The sequence below is a fragment of the Lagenorhynchus albirostris genome, chromosome 11, assembly GCF_949774975.1.
Source record: "Lagenorhynchus albirostris chromosome 11, mLagAlb1.1, whole genome shotgun sequence".
NCBI classification, from domain to species: Eukaryota; Metazoa; Chordata; class Mammalia; order Artiodactyla; family Delphinidae; genus Lagenorhynchus; species Lagenorhynchus albirostris.
This window is the reverse complement of record NC_083105.1, coordinates 91,471,598-91,494,128: the sequence shown is the minus strand read 5'-3', so window position 1 is coordinate 91,494,128 and position 22,531 is coordinate 91,471,598. Positions and strand designations below refer to the sequence as shown.

Below are 22,531 nucleotides of genomic sequence, written 5' to 3'. Positions count from 1 at the left end.
GTTCACTCATAAAACTTATTCTAATATAATTTCCAAATGGGTCACAGATGTAAAGGTATATATATATACCAAAAGAAAATATGAATGAATTCCTTTATAATCTAGGAATGAGGAAAACTTTTTCACCATGAATCAAAATCTAGAAGCAATAAGGGAAAAGATTGATAAATTTGATTACAAACAAAAACCACACAAAAGACAAAACAAATAAACAATAAGTGTTGTGCATGGATAACAACACAAGAAGCAAAATTAAAAGATATATGACAAATGGGAATAATATTCGCAACTTTTATCGTAAACAAAGAATTAATATCTTCAGTGTATAGAAATCTAAAAATTGAAAAAAATTGGAGAGATTGTAGGGAAATAGTCATTGTCATACATTTTTGGTGGAAATACAATATGGTACAACCACTACAGAAGGGAATTTGGCGATATATAGCAAAATTATCTGTGGATTTACTTTTTGGTTTAGTAATCCAATTTGTAGGAATCTATCCTAAAGATCTGCTGGGGAAAAAATGCTAAGAGAGGTATGCACCAAGCTATTCTTTAGAACCTATTTAATGTGGCAGAAGTAAAGAAACGAACCAAACATCCATCAATATAAGACTGGTAAAATAAACAATGGAGTACTATCCAGCTAGAAAAAGAATGAGGAATATTGTTATATACAGTTATGAAGCAATTCCTAGGTTATATTAAATGAAAAAAGCAGGTGAGAAAAGTGTGAATAAAATGCTACTGTTTATAGGAGAAGGGGGGAAATACATACATATACATAGAGATATATACACATATATACAATTTTAGTATTTTTCTTTATTTAAAAAATGGAAGGATGATTCTTTAAAAATATGTAAAAGGACACCTAAAGGAATAGAGGGGATATAGGAATACAAGTAGACCTTGTATTTGTGCATGAATTTGTGATTCATTTGTGATTTGTCATTTGTCATTTGTCATTTGTCATTTGTGATTCATTCATGCACATTCATTTGTGCATGAATTTTAGATCCATAAAATTATTTAAGATTTAAAACAAAATAAAATTTTTAAAATCCTTCCAAGTATTTAAAATTTTCAAATTTTAAAAATACCTCAGGATTTTTAAAGGATGAATGAAATAGATGAAGGAAATTAAGAGGTATAAACTTCCAGTTACAAAATAAATGAGTCACAGGGATGAAATATACAGTGTGGACAATGTAGTCAGTAGCAATGTAATATCTTTGTATGGTGACAGAAATGGTCAAAAGGTATAAACTTCCAGTTATAAATAAGTACAAGGGATGTAATGTACAACATGATTAATATAATGAACACAACTGTATGTTATAGACGAAAGTTGTTAAGAGAGTCAATCCTAAGAGTTCTCATCACAAGGAAAAATTTTTTTAAATTTTTTTCTTGTAGTTTGTATCTGTATGAGGTCATGGACCATCATTAAACTTGTGGTGATCATTTCATAACGTATGGAAGTCAAATCATTATGTTGTTCACTTTAAATTTATATAATGCTGTATGCCAATTATATCTCACTAAAACTGGAAGAAAGAAAAACCTGATGTATGCAGATATGTAATTAAAAAGTCCAACAGGCAAGGCTTCACAGTGTAGCTCAATAAGGTCTCCAAAGACCTGTGGGTCCTTCAAAGATACAGGAAGTATTGTTACTGTGATTTAAGGGGGATCAGTGCTGGATGTTAAACAATATATGCTTATGACAGGGTTATATGAGCTATTTAACAGTTTTCACATTTAGCTTTGAGTGGGCTAGACTGAGTATAATATAATATAGAAATACTTTGGATAGGAGACTTGTGGGTTCAGAGCTACTAAGATTCTGTGCTTTTTCCCAATTTATTAGGAATGGTCTGGGTCCAGATTTTAGTAACTATTGTCTAAATCTTTACATGCAAAAAGTGAATTTTAACACTATTTCCTATTGTTGATATGGTATGAAATGAGATACAGGATGTAAAGTGCTTAACACAAAATAAGAATCATATTACACTCTATCAACAACTAAAAAAAAAAACTAACCTCACCAATGGAACAAATGCACTTAATTGTATTTAAAGTTAGTGGCATAACCAAACAGAGAGGAACTATACCAAGTGACTTTAGAACATAATCATCTTAGTGTACATTCCTAGGGATTATAACATAAAGAAAAAAACTAAGAAGAATTTTGAGACTGTCAATAATCATTGTGAACTGGGATTTTGGCATGGGAAGAAGTAGAAAAAGACTTGAGTTTGATAAGGTTAAGGAAAAATCCTGTAGTTCCAGTTTTGATTATGGTGTTCGTATAGTCCAAAATGTATGTTATCTTAGAGAAAAAGAAAAGGACATTTTCTAGGTCTGAGCATTGAAAGACCTAGAAACCATGATGGACTAAGTAGCGATGAGCATCTCCATCACCAAGACTGTAGTCTCTAAATACCAGTATATATACAAGAAAAGGAAACAGTTCTTTAAGAAAGAGATGATTCAAAGTTCAGGGAAGAGAGTGATGACCATAGAATATCTTGGCATACCAGAAAGCAAGGAAGCATTCAAAGACAACACAGGCTTGTCTGAAGGACTCAGGCCCAACATGAAGAGTACCTCACTGCCCAAACATGGAACAATTTGATCAAAGAAGATAGAGATTATTGATATTCTTGAAGAATCTGTTGTTCTCAAGTATAATAACTGACAGACTCTGCAAATTTTCTGAGTTGAAAGAGAAGTTATAGGGGATCCAAGAGGAAGAAGATGTGTTGAGAAAACCATAAGAACCAAATAAATCCATGTAAAGTGTGATTTGCTTACATTTTCCTGGCTGATAAATCAGGTTATAGTGCATCATACAAAGGGTTATCAGAGCCATAAGTGTAGACATAAAAGGATTAAGTAAGACCAGGGCCCAGGCCGCCAAGTGCTGGATATAAGACAGTCCCAGAAAGACAACAGTTGCATTTAGGCTCATGATCCAATAAAACCTGGGATACCAAAACAAAAATAAAATTACCATTGAGTTACTTAATATAACAATTGCTAATTTTAATGATTTTAATAAATATAAGCTACAACTTAGCAGCATGTTAACTGAACTAGATTTTGCAAATGTTGTTTATCAGCTTTCTTTTTTTAATTTCATTTAAAAATTTTTTATACAATTTTTAAAGGTTACTCTCCATTTATAGTTATTACAAAATATTGGCTATGTTCCCCAAGTTGTACAACTCATCCTTGAGCCTATCTTACACTCAGTAGTTTATACCTCCCACTCCCCTACCCCTATATTCCCTCAACCCCACAAGCACTAGTTTGTTCTCTATATCTGTGAGTCTGCTTCTTTTCTGTCATATTCATTAGTTTGCTGTATTTTTTAGATTCTACATATAAGTGATATAATACAGTATTTGTGTTCCTGTATCTGACTTATTTCACTTGACAAAATACCCTCCAAGTCCATCCATGTTGCTGCAAATGGCAAAGTTTCATTCTTTTTTATGGCTGAGTAGTATTCCATTGTGTGTGTGTGTGTGTGTGTGTGTGTGTGTGTGTGTGTGTGTTATCACATCTCCCTTATTCATTCCTCTGTTGATGGACACTTAGGTTGTTTCCATATCTTGACAACTGTAAATAATGCTGCCATGAATATTGTGGTACATGAATCTTTTCAAATTAGTGGGTTTTTTTTTTTCCAGGTATATACTCAGGAGTGGGATTGCTGGGTCACATGGTAGTTCTATTTTTAGTTTTTTGAGAAACCTCCATACTGTTTTCTACAGTGGCTGTACCAACTTACATTCCTACCTGCAGTGCACAAGGGTTCCCTTTTCTCCACACCCTCACCAACATTTATTTGTGTTCTGTTTGATGATAGCCATTCTGACAGGTGTGAAGTGATATCTCATTGTGGTTTTGATTTGCATTTCCTTGATGATTAGCGATATTGAGCATCTTTTCATATGCCTGTTGGCCATCTACATTTCTGTTCTTAGCTTTCTTAATAAGCGCATACACATCAGCTATGTCTAATCAGTTTCATTATCTATGTTTCCTTTCTATTTAGAATAGATATAGGAAGAATGTGTTCTCTTTTCTCTAAAGCAGAAGTTGACAAACTTTTCTGTAAAGCGTCTGATAATATTTTAGGCTTTACAAATCATATGGTCTCTACAGCAACAAGTCAACTCTGTTGTGACTCTAGAGAAGCCATAAATAATACCTCATTGAATATGCCTAATGAACCTGGAGAAGATTACATGGTTAAAGAGTTGAAACTTATTTATTCCACTTTTCAAAGTATGGGAAAACTCAGGAATACTCAAGTTATACCTAGACCATGGCATGGGTAAACCAAAGAAATTAGTGTCACTTGAATAAAGCTTCCAGTGTCTCCTCCTAACAAACAATATTAAAAATAAGTACCTATCCCAGTAGTATGGTTTGCAAGTTCTGGGGGAATAATCTCTAACTCTCAACCTTTCATTGGGTCTAAATTCTGCTGCTGGAGTCCCATTGCAAAGGGGGTGTCTTACAGCTACTGAAAGTGGGGTCTGGCTGCTTACCGCTCAAAAGCCAATAAAGAGGCAAGTTTGGTGGAAAGGAAAGTTTGCTTTAATTTGGATGCCTGAAACTGGGGCAGGGGGAGGGCGGACTCCCATCCAAAGGCTTACTCCCCTCCACTGACAGCCAGTGGGCAAGAGCTCTTATTGGCGGAAGGAGGGGACTACATGTAGAAACAGTACAGTTAGTTTGGACAGTCATCTTGAAATTGGTCATACAGTGGTCTGACGAGCATCATCTTGATTGTCTTAAGTACAGTTAATCTTCAGTTCCGGGGTCAGTTTGTTCCCATTTCCTTGAGTCCAATTCTTGGAATTGTGGCAGCTTATATTACGGCTACAGTCTGGTCATCATGTAGTTAACTTCTTCCACCTGGCACAGGTTTCAGTATCTACAAGACAGCTCACAGGATGTGGCTTAGAATATTATCTACAGCCCTTGAGGAGGAACTAAAGGTCCTTGACTATGCTTAGGGACTAAACGATTATTGTTTTGTCCTGTTTGACTGATTTTCTTTGCTTCTGCATTTTCTTACTTCTCTGATTAAATTCATTCTTTGGCTAAAGTTTTCCCCAGACAAAGGGCAGGCAGAGGACATGGGGGACAAGGACCAAAGGGTCCTATTCCATTTCATTAACATTAGCTTAAAAAATTATTGAAGTAATATTGAATATAATAAAATTTACCCATTTAAAAATATGGTTTTATGGACTACTATATTTAAAATAGATAACCAACAAGGACCTCCTGCATAGCACAGGGAACTCTGCTCAATATTCTATGATAACCTAAATGGGGAAAGAATTTGAAAAAGAATAGATACATGTACAACTGAATCACTTTGTTGTACATTTGAAACTAACACAACACTGTTAATCAACTATGCTCCAATGTAAAATAAAAATTAAAATCAAATAAAAAATTTTAAAATATGGTTTTATGAGTTTTGGTCAATGTTTTAGTTGTACAAACACTAATAGATCTATATTAGAACACTTATCACTAAAATATGAAGGGCTTACCTAATTAGATCAGGCCCACCCAGGATACCAGGATAATCTCCCCTTTGATTAACTCAAAAGCAACTGATTAGAGAACTTAATTACATTGCAAAATCCCTTCACCTTTGCCATATAACATAAGGAGGGGGTGATATCCTATCATCTTTGCCATGTTCTATTCAGTAGAGACAGGTCACAGGTTGTTCCCGTACTCAGGGACATGGATCTGCCAAGAGTGTGACCCACCGGGGGTCATCCTATGGCATTTCCCATACATCTCCCTCCCTCCCTCCCTCCCTTCCTTCCTTCCCTCCCTCCCTCCTTTCTTTCTTTCTTTTTCTTTCTTTCTTCCTTCCTTCCTTCCTTCCTTCCTTCCTTCCTTCCTTCCTTCCTTCCTTCCTTCCTTCCTTCCTTCCTTTCTTTCTTTCTTTCTTTCTTTCTTTCTTTCTTTCTCTCTCTCTCTCTCTCTCTCTCTTTCTTTCTTCCTTTAAGTAAAGGAAGCAGAGGGAACAGGTAAGACTGGCTATGAGAAGGGGATATTGAAGGTTTGAGAAGAAAGGAAAAGGTTAGAAACAGTCATATGAAGGAGGAGGAGAGAGAATGATTGCATACTCTACACCTGAAGGATGATGGTAAGGATTCACTTGAGGTTGGCCATGTATTTAGTGCCAGCATAGCATGATTTTACATTTTTCTCCAGACCTGTTTGGCTCTGTAAGTACAGTAATAGAACAAGTAAAGAGTTGAATTTTAACCAGGATTGCTTCCTTCATTCCTCAGGGGAGTACTGCTAAGTGTGGGGAAAGAGAGAGAAGAATAGTGGATGTGGAATTAGATTGTTAGTTGAAGACCAGCCTCCTGACTCTACTAATTCCACTTGCTGATTTACGGTGGGGATTGGCTCCTTGCTGTGCTCAGCTGACATTACCCAGGAGGGTGGATTGGTGCCTGACCTGCTTCTGCTGGGCAGAGGATTGAAGACCACTTCCTTACTTGGTCCCACCAACATACCACTCAATCTGGGGAATCAGAGTGTCCCCGCCTGCTTTGTATGTGTGTAGGTGTGTGTGTGTGCGCGTGTGTGTGTACATACAATAGATTCCTCTTTCCTGCTGAAACTATGGAGCCAGAGTAGGAGGGTGGGGCAGTTTTTCCACAGTGTTTGCCTGAAGTAGGGCAGGTATTATCAAAAAGATATTTTATGTTAGGCTACCCTTTCCCTGGTACTTTACCTAAGGGCAGCAGGCTTTTCTTGGAGCTGCCCTCTCCCCACCATGCCTGTGGGCAGTTCCAGGCTTCTCCACTGTTGGCAAAAAGAAAACCCAGAAAACTCATTGCTCTCCTCTCTCAAGTTCCAAGATCTCTAGCTAGAGTCTGTTATCTTTCCACCTTTCAGAATCTTCCTATGTTTGTTTGTTGTGTTATGTCCAGGGTTTTTTAGATGTAAAAAAAGGAGGACCTGGAAGGAATGGGGCTACTGTCATGGTCTGTCCTTGAATCCCTCTATGATTTTTCAACTGGGTAGTTTATCTTCCTATTATTGATTTGTAAAAGTTCTTTATATATTCAGGCTGCATGTCTTTTGTCAGATATATGTTCTACAAATGTTTTCTCCCAATCTGTGGTTTGCCTCATCATTTTCTTAGTTAAATCTTTTCATAACAGCAACTGTTTTTAATTTTAATAAATTTCATCAGTGTTTTTAATTGGTTCATGCTTCTTGTGTCCTATGTAAAGAATACTTTCTATATGTAGGTCACAAGTAGTTTTTCCTTTTTTTAAAAGCAGTTTTATGCCTTTAGATCTCTATGTTAGGTCAATGATCGGCTTTTAATTAAATTTCTAGTCAGGTGTCATGAGTAACTTTTTCTATTTGATATCCAGTTATTCTAGCACAATTTATTGAAAAGATGATCCTTTCCCCATTGAATTTTTTGGCACCTTTGTTGAAAATCAATTGACCTTATAAACGTGGTTCTTTTTTCTGAATTTCAATTCTGTTCTACTAATCTATCCTTCTGCCAAAACCATACTATCTTTATTACTGTTGCTTTTTCTCGTGTTTTTTAAAACAATTTTATTGAGATATAAGTGAGCTACAATAAACTGCATGTGCTTAAAATGTACAATTTAAGTTTTGAATATGTATGCACCCAATAAGTGATCACCCCTTTCAAAATCATGAACCTCCACTCTCCATAACTGACCTAGAAAAGGAATCAAATGTCAAACATGGCCATGCTGAGCAAGCTGATTGACTGTAATCCACTGATCGCAATTTATTTATCACAGTGCAGCATGGGTACAAAGTTAGAATTTTCTAGGACAATGCGGTAGAGTCCCTAGGCTCAGCCTCAGGTCATCCTTTCGTGCAGTTGCAAGCTGCACACTTGAACTGTGGCTGTAACAACCAAGGGAGGCTGGAATTGCAGAGCGATGTTATGGTCCTTTCCATCTTTAAGAAACCCTTTTTTCAAATGCTAAGTATTGCTGAGAAAAAATCCAAGAGGACACTGTGCGACTCTTCAGTACACCACAGGGGGATGTAAACAGAATTGCTCTAAAGAGGGTCAAGGAAAATTACAATTCTTCCAAGACTTACATCTTGTGAAATATAGTTATAAACCAAAGAATTATAGTGCTGAATATCTCTGTATAGGGAGAGATTTCACATAAAGTACTAAATGTGTTTTAACAAATGCCACCCAACCTATTTGATTGTGTAATTTTCTGGAAGAATTACCTAGTACAGTCATGTTTTATATAATCTTTGCTGATCCATGGACAGGACAAGCCATAGATAATTAAGGGTGAAACTGTATATGTCTCAACTGTAAAAAAATAAAAGAAATAAAAATCCACAGTCTTCAAACTCACCATTAAGACTCCTTTCATCTCCTAGCTCACCAGCAAATTGAATATATAAAGCACCTCTCACACAGAAAGTCAGAGAGCAAAGCACTAAAGCAAAACAAATACCAGTGATTAAGGAAAATTGAAAGCAGCAGTAAAAATATGTTTCTTTAGTTTACTTTTAAATACAGACTGGGAACTGCAAATAATTGGGGGTATATATAAGTGGTAATTTTTTTTTTTTTTTTTGGTCTTCATGATTCTATGGTGTTGAATACAAATAAGGGAAAAAACCCTATTGCTGCAAAATTCAGAAAACCTTTTGAGATTATTTATTTTAAACATTCACCTTAATTTATTTAGTAATAGTTTTTAAAGTCACTCAAATATTCTGTCACTTCTTAGACTGACCAATTTTGACATGCTTCAGACTTATTTTAAGTGATTATAAGAGAAATAGTTTGAAATGGGCTTTCCAACCTACTTGAGAAGGTATTAAAGAGGGGAGAAAAACTTCTGGGTCTTCATAGCCTTAGTGGACAATTTTAAGAGTTCAAACAGGGCTTCCCTGGTGGCGCAGTGGTTGAGAGTCCGCCTGCTGATGCAGCGGACTCGGGTTCGTGCTCCGGTCCAGGAGGGACCCACGTGCCGTGTCCGGAGCCTGTGCTCCACAACGGGAGAGGCCACAGCAGTGAGAGGCCCACGTACCGCAAAAAAAAAAAAAAAAAAAGAGTTAAAACAGAATATTTTATTCTGCCTTGAAAAATATTGAGATAATTCACCAGGGGATTTGTGTTTCTTCAATGGGCCAAAATTGAACTGTTTAGAAGAGTCAATGAAACACTGGGGCGCTGATTTCATGGTGGATGGCTGTTGTCAATCATTGCTTCTTTTAGCATAACCACTGGCCCACTGAAGTACTTCAAAGAATATTCTAGCTAACATGAATTTGGAGAAAGAAGGACCAGAAGGAAATTTTGCATTTCCTACTTTTTAAAAAAAAATTTATTGGAGTATAATGATTGCGTTAGTTTCAGGTGTACAGCATAGTGATTCAGTTATACATGTGCATATACTCATTCTTTTTGAGAGTCTTTTCCCATATAGGTTATTACAGAGTACTGAGTAGAGTTCCCTGTGCTATACAGTAGGCCCTTGTTGATGATTTTATATATAGTAGTGTGTGTATGTTACTCCCAAGCTCCTAATTTATCCCTCCTTCCACATTTCCCCTTTGGCAACCATAAGTTTGTTTTCGAAATCTGTGAGTCTGTTTCCGTTTTGTAAATCAGGTCATTTATATCATTTTTTCCTACTTTTTATCTATAAATATTTTTCAACAATGCTATTAAAGAAAAGATGGCTTAATAAAGGAAGATAATTGATTTTGCTGAATCGACAGCATGATTAAAGTAAAAGGTTCACTTTTAATTAAGAAATTGGGGGGGAATGCTTCACTCTCTTTCTCCTGCCCTCCCTGCCTGTGTCACTCCTTTAACTTGCTCTCGTTCCCTTTCTGTCTTTGTTCCCCTGTCTTCTGCCAAATCCCAATTTTAACAGTTGTTTATGTTGTTGAAGAGAAAACCACAGGCCCCAAATGGCGTCACTTGTGCTAAAGCCCATGATACCAAACCTAGGCTTAGATACAGGACTTAATTGCAGTTTCGAGCTTCTCCAGAAATGTAATCTTAATCAACCAGTCTGGAGTTTTCTTGTCGGCATCAATGAGGTCATCTGTCATGTGGGCCCTCTCCATCCCCCAGAAGAAGAGGCAATCTACGTGGTAAAACCCTTGCCTTTCCCTCCCCACCCCACCTCCCCAAAAAGAAGATACCCTGGCCTAAAAATAATGCTTCCTTTTCTTTTGCGAATAGCTCCCTTGCCCTACCCTTCTTCCTATAAAAACCTTCCATTTTGTACAACCCTTCAGAGCACCCTTGTAGTTGCTGGATGGGATGCTGTCCAATTCATGAATCGCCTAATAAAGCCCATTAGGTCTTCAAATTTCTGCCGTTGAATTTTGTTCTTTTTAACAATGTGTATCATTTTCTCATTTCCTGAGTTTAAGATCTTTGAACCACTGCGTGTTTATTGATAAAAATAAGTCCCTGCTGATGCACCTACCAAGCTTAAAAGCTACCAAGCAGGGCTTAAAAAAAAGCAGTAGGCTGTAGGATCAGTAAGAAATTTCTTTTTTTTTTTCTTTCCCCAATACTTTTTAGTTTACATGGTTATATGTTGGAGAGGTATTCTGAGTGTATTTTCTGAAAGTTTACAATTCTGGCCAAGATAATGAAGGAGGTGCCTGTTGTAATTGGGGTGAGTGGGTAGCATTTGTTAAACTTGGCTAGAGCCCATGAAAATAGAATTTTGGAAGGTCTAGTGATTTTTTAGAAAGCTACTTACAAGCTATTCCTCAGTATATGCAACTTAGAGGATATTCTGAGTGCAAGCATACCTCAGAGATACTATGGGTCCGGTTCTAGGCCACCGAGGTATAACAGGTTGCACAAAGTTTTCGGTTTCCCAGTATATATAAAAGTTATGTTTACACTCTATTGTAATGTACTAAATGTGCAATAGCATTATGTCTAAAAAGATAACGTGCATGTCTTAATTAAAAATACTTTATTGCAAAAAATGCTAACCATCATCTGAGCCTTCAGCGCATGGTGGTAGTAACATCAGAGATCACTGATCACAGGTCACCATGATAAATATAATAATAATGAAGTTTGCATAGTGTGAGAATTACCAGATGCTTCACAAAGACATGAAGTGAGCAAATGCTTCTGGAGAAAGGCCACTGATAGACTTGCTGATAGACTTGCTGGACATGGAGTTGCTGCAAACTCTCTGTAAATTTTACAAAATTTAAAATTTATAAAAATTTATAAAATTAAAAACTTTTATCACTGTGAAGCACAATAAAGCAAATTAACGAGATATGCCTGTATTAATGAGTACTAGTAAGACTATTCCATGAACTGTTTCGATTTCGTTAGCTGAAATTATGATTTTACTATTGCAGAATTATGTAAATTCATATTTTGTTTCTTTTCTCAAGGATTAGGTAGAATTTCTCAAACGGGTAGATTTCTAAGTGTGGTAAAAATTGTGGGAATCATCAAAAATTTCTGAAGCATCCTTGTATGAAATAGGTGCTTCCCTCAATGTTTAGCTCCATTTCTTTTCAAGAATATTTCTAGACCACGTTTGGAATCCACTTTCCTTATGTCTCTGGAACTGTTTTCAAAATTCTGAAGCACTTGCTAAAAATGCCCGTTTGTTCCCCAGCTATGCTCCCAGGAAATTCTGATCTAGGAGGTTGGGGTTGGGCATGGGAAACATTTTTTAACAAAGCCCTCAAGTGATTCTTAAAATCATGCAATGCTGCTCGAGAGCAGTGGTTCTCAAACCTTACTACTTAGGCAGCTTAAAAAAAATCCTAGTCTCTGGTGCCCATCTCAAATCAACATAATCAGAACTTCTGGTGGTAGGGCTCAGGCATCAGTATTTTTTAAGCGTCCTCAGGTGGCTTCCTTGGACATCTGGGATTGAGAATCGCTGCTCTCAAACAACACTCAAGTAAATATTAAAACAGCTTTGGAAAAAAGGCTGTGGGATAATAATTTTTTTACTTCTAGTGTTTTCCCAAGATAAAAGATATTAAATTTGAGCAAGTTTTTAAAAATCAGAACACTTTAGTATGAGACAGATATTATGTAGAGTCAAACTGAGTACCAGATATTCAAAATTTCTGGGATGGAATAAGTCAGTCTCTAGACTTTTTCAAGAAATTTATACCAATCTACTATTTGAGCTTTTAAATAATGTATAATTCACTCTGGTAACTGGTTAGCGACAGACTGTGATATGCAGATGGCATGCAAATTATCAGGTGAAATAAATAGAGACACGAGGAAGCAAGATTTAAGGTTAATTGTGGTAGGATTTAAAATTATGGTCATGAACAGACTTAATTATTCACCATTCATTTTGTTTCCAGAAAAGATTCTGCACAGGTGTATTTACCTAGATGATCGCCAGTATGGTAACTCTTATTGTACATGTCAGATTTTGGAAAATGCTGAAAGAGCCAGATTCCGACCTGGACGATGGCACAAGGAGATGTTGGCAGATTATTATGCCTCTTGATTTCAGGGAGTTTAGCTTTATTCTTTCAGTTAGGTACATAGTCGAGGAAGATCCAGTACCAGATGGTGATGTTGGCTGGGAGGGGTTTTCTCACCTACATTTGGCAGCTCTACTCGGAAGTGGTGCTTTCAGTGCTTTAGACTTCCAGTCTATACTATTTCACATGATCATTGGGAAGCTTTAGGTGGTAGAGATGCAATGACACATCTCATTAAGCGTCCTGTAACTATGAACAGCTGACATCTGTGCTGAAAACAGAACTGGATGCAGCCTTCAAGTGGTTATAGGTTCAAGTGCTGTGTTGCTTTTTTTTTTTTTTCAGTTTATAAGTGATTTAATAAGCATAGCACTGCTGTCGTTAAACCAGAAAAATATATGTAGTAGAGACTTGAATTAGAATATATTACTAGGGCTTCCCTGGTGGCGCAGTGGTTGGGGGTCCGCCTGCCGATGCAGGGGACACAGGTTCGTGCCCCGGTCCGGGAGGATCCTACATGCTGTGGAGCAGCTGGGCCCGTGAGCCATGGCCGCTGAGCCTGCGCGTCCAGAGCCTAAAAAAAAAAAGAATATATTACTAAAGACTTGAATTCAAAAATTTGAAAAGTAGTAAGTCTTTCTGTAGGGAGAGATTAGTGGTCAAAAGTTAGCTGTGGGGCTTCCCTGTGGCACAGTGGTTCAGAATCCGCCTGCCAGTGCAGGGGACACGGGTTCAAGCCCTGGTCCGGGAAGATCCCACATGCCACGGAGCAACTAAGCCCGTGCGCCACAACTACCGAGCCTGCGCTCTAGACCCCGCAAGCCACAACTACTGAAGCCCACGCGCCTAGAGCCTGTAGTCCACAACAAGAGAAGCCACCGCAATGAGAACCCCATGCACCGCAATGAAGAGTAGCCTCCACTAGCCGCAACCAGGGAAAAGCCTGTGCGCAGCAATGAAGACCCAATGCAGCCAGAAACAATAAATAAATTAAATAAAATAATAAATAAATTTAAAAAAAAAAAAAAAAAAGTTAGCTGTGTTGCTTTTTTAAAGACACTGCTGAAATTCATTATATTAACCAAGCTTGTAATTTCTAGAGGCATTTTTGACTTGGAGAAATAGATTATAAATCAGTGGGCTGCTCATTTTAAAGATGGCCTTCTCCTAAATGGCCTTCCTCTTTCCCAGAAGTTGGACAATGATTTTAGCTGATGACTTATTTATTCGTCATTTAATAACAACAGTCATAGTTACCCTGACTTGAATGCCTATAATGTGCTAGGATACTTTGTGTAAGAACCCCACAACAGCCCTCCAAGTTATCCCCCTTCTGTGCTTTGAGAGGTGAAGGAACTTGCCGAAAACCATAAGACTCCTAAGTGACAGAGCCAGGATCCTGCCAGCTATCTGGCTGCCCAGCAGGGACTCTGTTCATCTTGCCACCAACCCCTGCGTTATGTACAAGAATAGAATGAACAGTCATTTCTATAAAGTGCAACAAGCAGCTGTTCATAAAAGTTTAGTATTTGAACTGAGAAAACAACAACAACCGTATTCAGCCTTCAAGGGGCTTATTATTTCTACAGTCTCTTATCACATTAAAGAATAACACCCTGGTTCTTTATACACATTTCTCGGTGCTTAACTTTAAAAAATATTGCATGATTCCTTTATCAGAGATTTTAATGAAATCAGGAAATAATAAGTAACCCAATCGAAATGTGTTCATCCTAAATTTGGCCTGGCTACAGAAATTCATTTTCACCTCATTCCTCATCCCCGCCTTTCCAATGTCCTAAAGCACGAACCCATTGGGTGTTCCCTCCGTTTCCCCAAGGAAATATTTCATTCATATAATGTCTCCTTTGTAATCAACACTGAGAAATGTCACTTTGATTAAACACAACTCTGAATGACTAAGGCGACAGTACAATAAATTCTCCAGAGCTATCTTTCAGAACAACTGATTGCTCTTTAGTCTTAATCCTCCAGAGTCTTATTTAATCAAAATGATGTTGCTAATTAAGGATTAAAACCTCCGAATAGAATAAAAAAGAAGGATTTTTCTTTCTCCTTTGGGCAGGTCAAGGAGGCAGAATTTGCTGTAAGGAAGTGAAAAGTCCCTTCCACCTTTGGTAAAACTGCATTATTCTCTGACGTTTGGACTTAATCCAAAATAGGCCTGAGTGCTTTGTCATATTAATATAGTCGGGGGATGGGGGGGAAAGAAGGAAAGAAAGAAGGAAACAAAAGAAAGCAGAAAGAAAAACAGAAAGAAAAAGGAACTGTCTTAGATAGCTATATGTACCTAGATAATATTTATTCTAAATTTTTTTCATTTAATGCTTTTAATATGAATTTTCTTTAAACATTTTGTCTGACACTGTCTGTGCATTGCTTTTGTCCATTGCTAACATTGATGGAATGGCAGAATATTTTAGAAAAATGATACTAACCCATTTCACAGAGAAGAGGAAGCAAAAGACAATATATCTCCAATATATTTGACATCAACTGGTGAATGCCAATAAGAACAACAGAGTTCTCTACTAAATGCTGAAATACTCTATCTTGAGATCAAAATCTCAATTTCTCCTTGAATTTGCATTTGATAATAAAAATTGGTTCCTCGAAAACACATAAAACTGTATAAGAACTCACTAAGAGAGACAAAGCTGTATAGAAATGTAGTTTGATTTCCATGGAATACAAATTCTTTCAGGTGCTGGGGGTGAAGTGGATGTTAAATAGAGATGCTGGCTGATGTTTTAACGAATTGTAAAATACTTCTTCCATCCTTTTCATCTTTCTGAATTTATAATCTCTGCCGTGTTAGTCTATTACAATGTAGACATAACTAATAATATCTACTGTTTATTGATTACCACTAGGTGCCACATTCTCTGCCAGTAATACACATATTATTACCTCTAATAAAACCCAGGAAGAGGTATTATTGTAACCCTTCAGAAATGGTTAAACTCAAAGAAGAAATGACTTGACCAAGGTCAGGCAGCTGTGTGAAGTAGAATTGAGATTTCCACCAAGGCCTGTTTGGCTCCAAAGCCACATTCTATTCACTATGACATGCCATCTCACACTTGTTTACTTGAAGGATAGTCATCAGTGTGTTTCAAGAAGGTGCTGGTAAACTGTGTTGGCCTATACCTGACTCATAGGCTCCCAGAATACTGGCTGAATCATTGTCAAAGGTATTGTCCCATTGTCACCCAGCCCAATCAATGACAAAGGCTGAACAACGATCATCAAAATGGGACCAGAGAGCAAGCAATGAGAAATGCCCAAAGGGGGAGGAATGTCTGTTCCCGAGAATGCCTGTTTTCTCTCCTAGCCAGTGCTACTTACCAGTTAAAAAAGGACATTCGTTTCTGGGATCCATACTCCTGAAGGCTGTAAGCGCCCAGTGGACAGACAATGGTCCTTATTCCTCCTGTGCCGAGGCAGATGGCCACCAGTGCTACGTGAAACAGCCTGGTCTGTTCCTTTTTTGGTATGTTGTTAATCATATGGGGAGTGCCCATGTAGAAACCCTCCAAGGGAAAAGCAGCCACAGATAACAAAGCAGAGCCTATAGATAGAGAAAAAAAAAAAGGAATAAATGTGTATAGACCACTGACTCACCAAACCACATCAGAAATAAGGTTTTTCCTCTGAACGTTGCCTCGTTATGCAATTGTCTTATTAAAATATGAATCATGGCAATTCTGGAGGTAATACGATTTTCCTAAATGTAAATATTTCCCTCAGTACATGTTTTTAATGAATCCAAAGTCCTAGTTTTTTTCCCCTCAGACTTGAACTATCTCTCAGAGAACATACAAGCAAATCGTGTCCATTTTAACAAAGTTAAAACAATTCAGAAATACCTGATGTGAGACACTAAAGATGTTTGCAGTCCCACCCCCAGAGAAAAACCACCGTTCACAAGGGTTATTTGTTCTTAATCAACAGAGTGAGAAAAACCGCGATGATCTCAGACATCTCGGAAGCCTGTTAAAGAAAACGTTTTAAGAAGAACGTTATTGTAGTTAGAGGAGAACATAGCCTCTCTTTTCCTTTTCTACTTCGCTTTTTCCTTTTCAATCCCTTTTATTTCTCTCATTTCTCCTGTAGTGGCGTGGAGCCTCCTTTGCCACACACATAGGTGAGAAGGCTGGGGACAGGTGTGAGGTGAGTAATGCAGTACAGGTGGGAAGGAGGGAGGAGAGAATGACAAAGGAAGGTTGAAATCACTTTGCTGTACACCTGAAACTAACACGACATTGTAAATCAACCAGACTTCAATCAAACCCAAAAACAAACCAACAAAAAGAAGGTTAAGCTGCCTTCTTACTTCCGTCTTGCAGGGACCAAACTTGAAGACTTTCCTTGTCTAATAATTACCACTCAATTCCATACTTTTGCTAAGCTATTTATAGTTTGCAAACCATTTTTGTGTACTACATTGTTTGATCTTGGAAAAACTTTGTGATGACAGAGGACAGTTTTTTTTTTTTAATTCTGATTTTTCAAAAAAGAGAAAAAAAAGAAACAGGTTTGTTGAGGCTAAGTGACCCAATGTTACGGAGTAACCCAGTTGTGATCTCCCTCTTCTTGAAATTCCTGTTATCACATGATCAAATCAATTTTTGGGGGGGGTCAATTTGATTAGGGAAAAATGGCTTCTCCATGTTAGTTTTCAACTCCGTTTTATTAACTTGGCATTCACACTTTTTTGGCATAAATTTTTATATAGTCATTTTATGTGGTTAGTTTTCTCAATTAGACTATAAGGGTATTAAAGGCAAAAATTGGGCCTAATGTTTCCATCTCCCATACAGTGGCTTTTGCAATGTGAAGAATGCATGCCCTTAATAGTTGTTTGGTAACAGATTGATTTACCATGAGGGTGGGCCCTTTACTGAGTTTGAAATGTTTCCTGTTAAGGTGAGCCAGATGTGCAGCTAACTTCTCCCTCTCTCTCTCTGCCACTCAGTCTTTATCTCTGGAAGTGTCACGTGAGGCCTGGCTAGGCTAAGGTTATCCAAAGAGGATGGACAGAGAACTGCTTCTTGCAGCAGCCATCTATTTAAAGACAAATTCTTTTAGTGGTAACTTTGTGTAAATTTGAAAGGCACTTTACTTCCATCTTTTCAAAAATGTCATAATACACTGATTGCAGTAGGTCAAAACTTTATTTCTATCTACTGTAAAATTGATGTAATAAAAATACAAGTCATTGACATATAAGATAAAAAGATTCCTTGTTGATGTGTGCTATTGTGCAGTGCACAGTCCACACACCTATACTTGGTAGCTCTGTATAAAGCACCATGATGTGTCATATCTCTTGCTAGGTGGTGGGGGTCTGCTGGTTCCTCCCATCAGGAGCGAATGCATCCACTGGAGAAGGCACACATGCAAGTGGACAATTATAATGGGGCAAATGCAATCACTTGGGTATGATCAGAGTGTGGCTGAGCACAGAGGAGCTAGCAACGAACACTACGTGAATCTTTTTTTTTTTTTACATCTTTATTGGACTATAATTGCTTTCCAATGGTGTGTTAGTTTCTGCTTTATAACAAAGTGAATCAGTTATACATATACGTATGTTCCCATATCTCTCCCCTCTTGTGTCTCCCTCCCTCCCACCCTCCCTATCCCACCCCTCTAGGTGGTCACAAAGCACCGAGCTGATCTCCCTGTGCTATGCGGCTGCTTCCCACTAGCTATCTACCTTACGTTTGGTAGTGTATATATGTCCATGCCTCTCTCTCGCTTTGTCACAGCTTACCCTTCCCCCTCCCCATATCCACAAGTCCATTCTCTAGTAGGTCTGTGTCTTTATTCCTGTCTTACCCCTAGGTTCTTCATGACATTTTTTTTTCTTAAATTCCATATATATGTGTTAGCATACGGTATTTGTCTTTCTCTTTCTGACTTACTTCACTCTGTATGACAGACTCTAGGTCTATCCACCTCATTACAAATAGCTCAATTTCATTTCTTTTTATGGCTGAGTAATATTCCATTGTATATATGGGCCACATCTTCTTTATCCATTCATCCGATGATGGGCACTTAGGTTGTTTCCATCTCCGGGCTATTGTAAATAGAGCTGCAATGAACATTTTGGTACATGACTCTTTTTGAATTATGGTTTTCTCAGGGTATATGCCCAGTAGTGGGATTGCTGGGTCATATGGTAGTTCTATTTTTAGTTTTTTAAGGAACCTCCATACTGTTCTCCACAGTGGCTGTATCAATTTACATTCCCACCAACAGTGCAAGAGGGTTCCCTTTTCTCCACACCCTCTCCAGCATTTATTGTTTCTAGATTTTTTGATGATGGCCATTCTGACTGGTGTGAGGTGATACCTCATTGTAGTTTTGATTTGCATTTCTCTAATGATTAATGATGTTGAGCATTCTTTCATGTGTTTGTTGGCAGTCTGTATATCTTCTTTGGAGAAATGTCTATTTAGGTCTTCTGCCCATTTTTGGATTGGGTTGCTTGATTTTTTGTTATTGAGCTGCATGAGCTGCTTATAAATTTTGGAGATCAATCCTTTGTCAGTTGCTTCATTTGCAAATATTTTCTCCCATTCTGAGGGTTGTCTTTTGGTCTTGTTTATGGTTTCCTTTGCTGTGCAAAAGCTTTGAAGTTTCATTAGGTCCCATTTGTTTATTTTTCTTTCCATTTCTCTACGAGGTGGGTCAAAAAGGATCTTGCTGTGATTTATGTCATAGAGTGTTCTGCCTATGTTTTCCTCTAAGAGTTTGATAGTTTCTGGCCTTACATTTAGGTCTTTAATCCATTTTGAGCTTATTTTTGTGTATGGTGTTAGGGAGTGATCTAATCTCATACTTTTATATGTACCTGTCCAGTTTTCCCAGCACCACTTATTGAAGAGGCTGTCCTTTCTCCACTGTACATTCCTGCCTCCTTTATCAAAGATAAGGTGACCATATGTGCGTGGGTTTATCTCTGGGCTTTCTATCCTGTTCCATCGATCTATCTTTCTGTTTTTGTGCCAGTACCATACTGTCTTGATTACTGTAGCTTTGTAGTATAGTCTGAAGTTAAGGAGCCTGATTCCTCCAGCTCCGTTTTTCATTCTCAAGATTGCTTTGGCTATTCAGGGTCTTTTGTGTTTCCATACAAATTGTGGAAGTTTTTGTTCTAGTTCTGTGAAAAATGCCAGTGGTAGTTTGATAGGGATTGCATTGAATCTGTAGATTGCTTTGGGTAGTATAGTCATTTTCACAATGTTGATTCTTCCAATCCAAGAACATGGTATATCTCTCCATCTATTTGTATCATCTTTAATTTCTTTCATCAGTGTCATAGTTTTCTACATACAGGTCTTTTGTCTCCTTAGGTAGGTTTCTTCTTAGGTATTTTATTCTTTTTGTCGCCATGGTAAATGGGAGTGTTTCCTTAATTTCTCTTTCATATTTTTCATCATTAGTGTATAGGAATGCAAGAGATTTCTGTGCATTAATTTTGTATCCTGCTACTTTACCAAATTCATTGATTAGCTCTAGTAGTTTTCTGGTAGCATCTTTAGGATTCTCTATGTATAGTATCATGTCATCTGCAAACAGTGACAGCTTTACTTCTTCTTTTCCGATTTGGATACCTTTTACTTCCTTTTCTTCTCTGATTGCTGTGGCTAAAACTTCCAAAACTATGTTGAATAAGAGTGGTGACAGTGGGCAACCTTGTGTTTTTCCTTATCTTAGTGGAAATGCTTTCAGTTTTTCACCATTGAGGACAATGTTGGCTGTGGGTTTGTCATATATGGCCTTTATTATGTTGAAGGAAAGTTCCCTCTATGCCTACTTTCTACAGAGTTTTTATCATAAATGGGTGTTGAATTTTGTCGAAAGCTTTCTCTGCATCTATTGAGATGATCATATGTTTTTTCTCCTTCAATTTGTTAATATGGTGTATCACATTGATTTGCATATATTGAAGAATCCTTGCATTCCTGGAATAAACCCCACTTGGTCATGGTTTATGATCCGTTTAATGTGCTGTTGGATTCTGCTTGCTAGTATTTTGTTGAGGATTTTTGCATCTATGTTCATCAGTGATATTGGCCTGTAGTTTTCTTTCTTTGTGACATCTTTCTCTGGTTTTGGTGTCAGGGTGATGGTGGCCTCGTAGAATTAGTTTGGGAGTGTTCCTCCCTCTGCTATATTTTGGAAGAGTTTGAGAAGGATAGGTGTTAACTCTTCTCTAAATGTTTGATGGAATTCGCCTGTGAAGCCATCTGGTCCTGGGCTTTTGTTTGTTGGAAGATTTTTAATCACAGTTTCAATTTCAGTGCTTGTGATTGGTCTGTTCATATTTTCTATTTCTTCCTGATTCAGTCTTGGCAGGTTGTGCATTTCTAAGAATTTGTCCATTTCTTCCAGGTTGTCCATTTTATTGGCATTTCATTCTTTTTTCTTTATTCTGCTCTGCAGTAGTTATTTCCACTATTTTATCTTCCAGGTCACTTATCCGTTCTTCTGCCTCAGTTACTCTGCTATTGATCCCATCTAGAGTATTTTTAATTTCATTTATTGTGTTGTTCATCGTTGTTTGTTTCATCTTTAGTTCTTCTAGGTCCTTGTGAAATATTTCTTGCATTTTGTGTATTCTATTTCCAAGATTTTGGATCATCTTTACTATCATTATTCTGAATTCTTTTTCAGGTAGACTGCCTATTTCCTCTTCATTTGTTAGGTCTGGTGGGTTTTTATCTTGCTCCTTCATCTAATGTGTGTTTCTCTGTCTTCTCATTTTGCTTATCTTACTGTGTTTGGGGTCTCCTTTTCACAGGCTGCTGGTTCATAGTTCCCGTTGTTTTTGGTGTCTGCCCCCAGTGGCTAAGGTTTGTTCAGTGGGTTGTGTAGGCTTCCTGGTGGAGGGGACTAGTGCCTGTGTTCTGGTGGATGAGGCTGGATCTTGTCTTTCTGGTGGGCAGGTCCACGTCTGGTGGTGTGTTTTGGGGTGTCTGTGGACTTGTTATGATTTTAGGCAGCCTCTCTGCTAATGGGTGGGGTTGTGTTCCTGTCTTGCTAGTTGTTTGGCATAGGATGTCCAGCACTGTAGCTTGCTGGTCATTGAGTGAAGCTGGGTGCTGGTGTTGAGATGGAGATCTCTGGGAGATTTTCACCATTTGATATTATGTGGAGCTGGGAGGTCTCTTGTGGACCAGTGTCCTGAAGTTGGCTCTCCCTCCTCAGAGGCACAGCACTGACTCCTGACTGCTGCACCAAGAGCCTTTCATCTACATGGCTCAGAATAAAAGGGAGAAAAAGTAGAAAGAAAGAATTAGTAGAAGTAGAAAGAGAGAAAGAAAGAAAGAAAGAAAGAAAGAAAGAAAGAAAGAAAGAAAGAAAGAAAGGAAGAAAGAAAGGAGGGAGGGAGGAAGGAAGGAGGGAAGGAAGGAAAAAAGAAAGGAGATAAAGTAAAATAAAATAAAGTAAGATAAAATATAATAAAGTTATTAAAATAAAAAAATAATTATTAAGAGAAAAAAAATTTAAAAAACGGACGGCTAGAACCCTAGGACAAATGGTGGAAGCAAAGCTATACAGACAAAATCTCACACAGAAGCATACACATACACACTCACAAAAAGAGGAAAAGGAGAAAAAATAATAAATCTTGTTCTCAAGTCCACCTCCTTAATTTGGGATGACTGGTTGTCTATTCAGGTATTCCACGGATGCAGGGTACATCACGTTGATTGTGGAGATTTAATCCCTGCTCCTGAGGCTGCTGGGAGAGATTTCCCTTTCTCTTCTTTGTTCTCACAGCTCCCAGGGGCTCAGCTTTGGATTTGGCCCCGCCTGTGCGTGTAGGTCGCCGGAGGGCGTCTGTTCTTCGCTCAGAGGACGGGGTTAAAGGAGCCGCTGATTCGGGGGCTCTGGCTCACTCAGGCCGGGGAGGGGGGGGAGGGAGGGGCAA

At 37.9% G+C, this 22,531-nt stretch overlaps 1 protein-coding gene across 1 annotated transcript in view; it reads right to left on the bottom strand.

Moving 5' to 3' along the window:
* Positions 1-22,531, bottom strand: part of SLC15A5 (solute carrier family 15 member 5) — a 90,764-nt gene that overhangs the window by 64,745 nt on the left and 3,488 nt on the right. Inside the window, 2 exon segments of the mRNA XM_060164420.1 lie at positions 2,824-2,993; positions 15,928-16,150. Of these exon segments, the coding sequence (XP_060020403.1) occupies positions 2,824-2,993; positions 15,928-16,150 (393 nt within the window).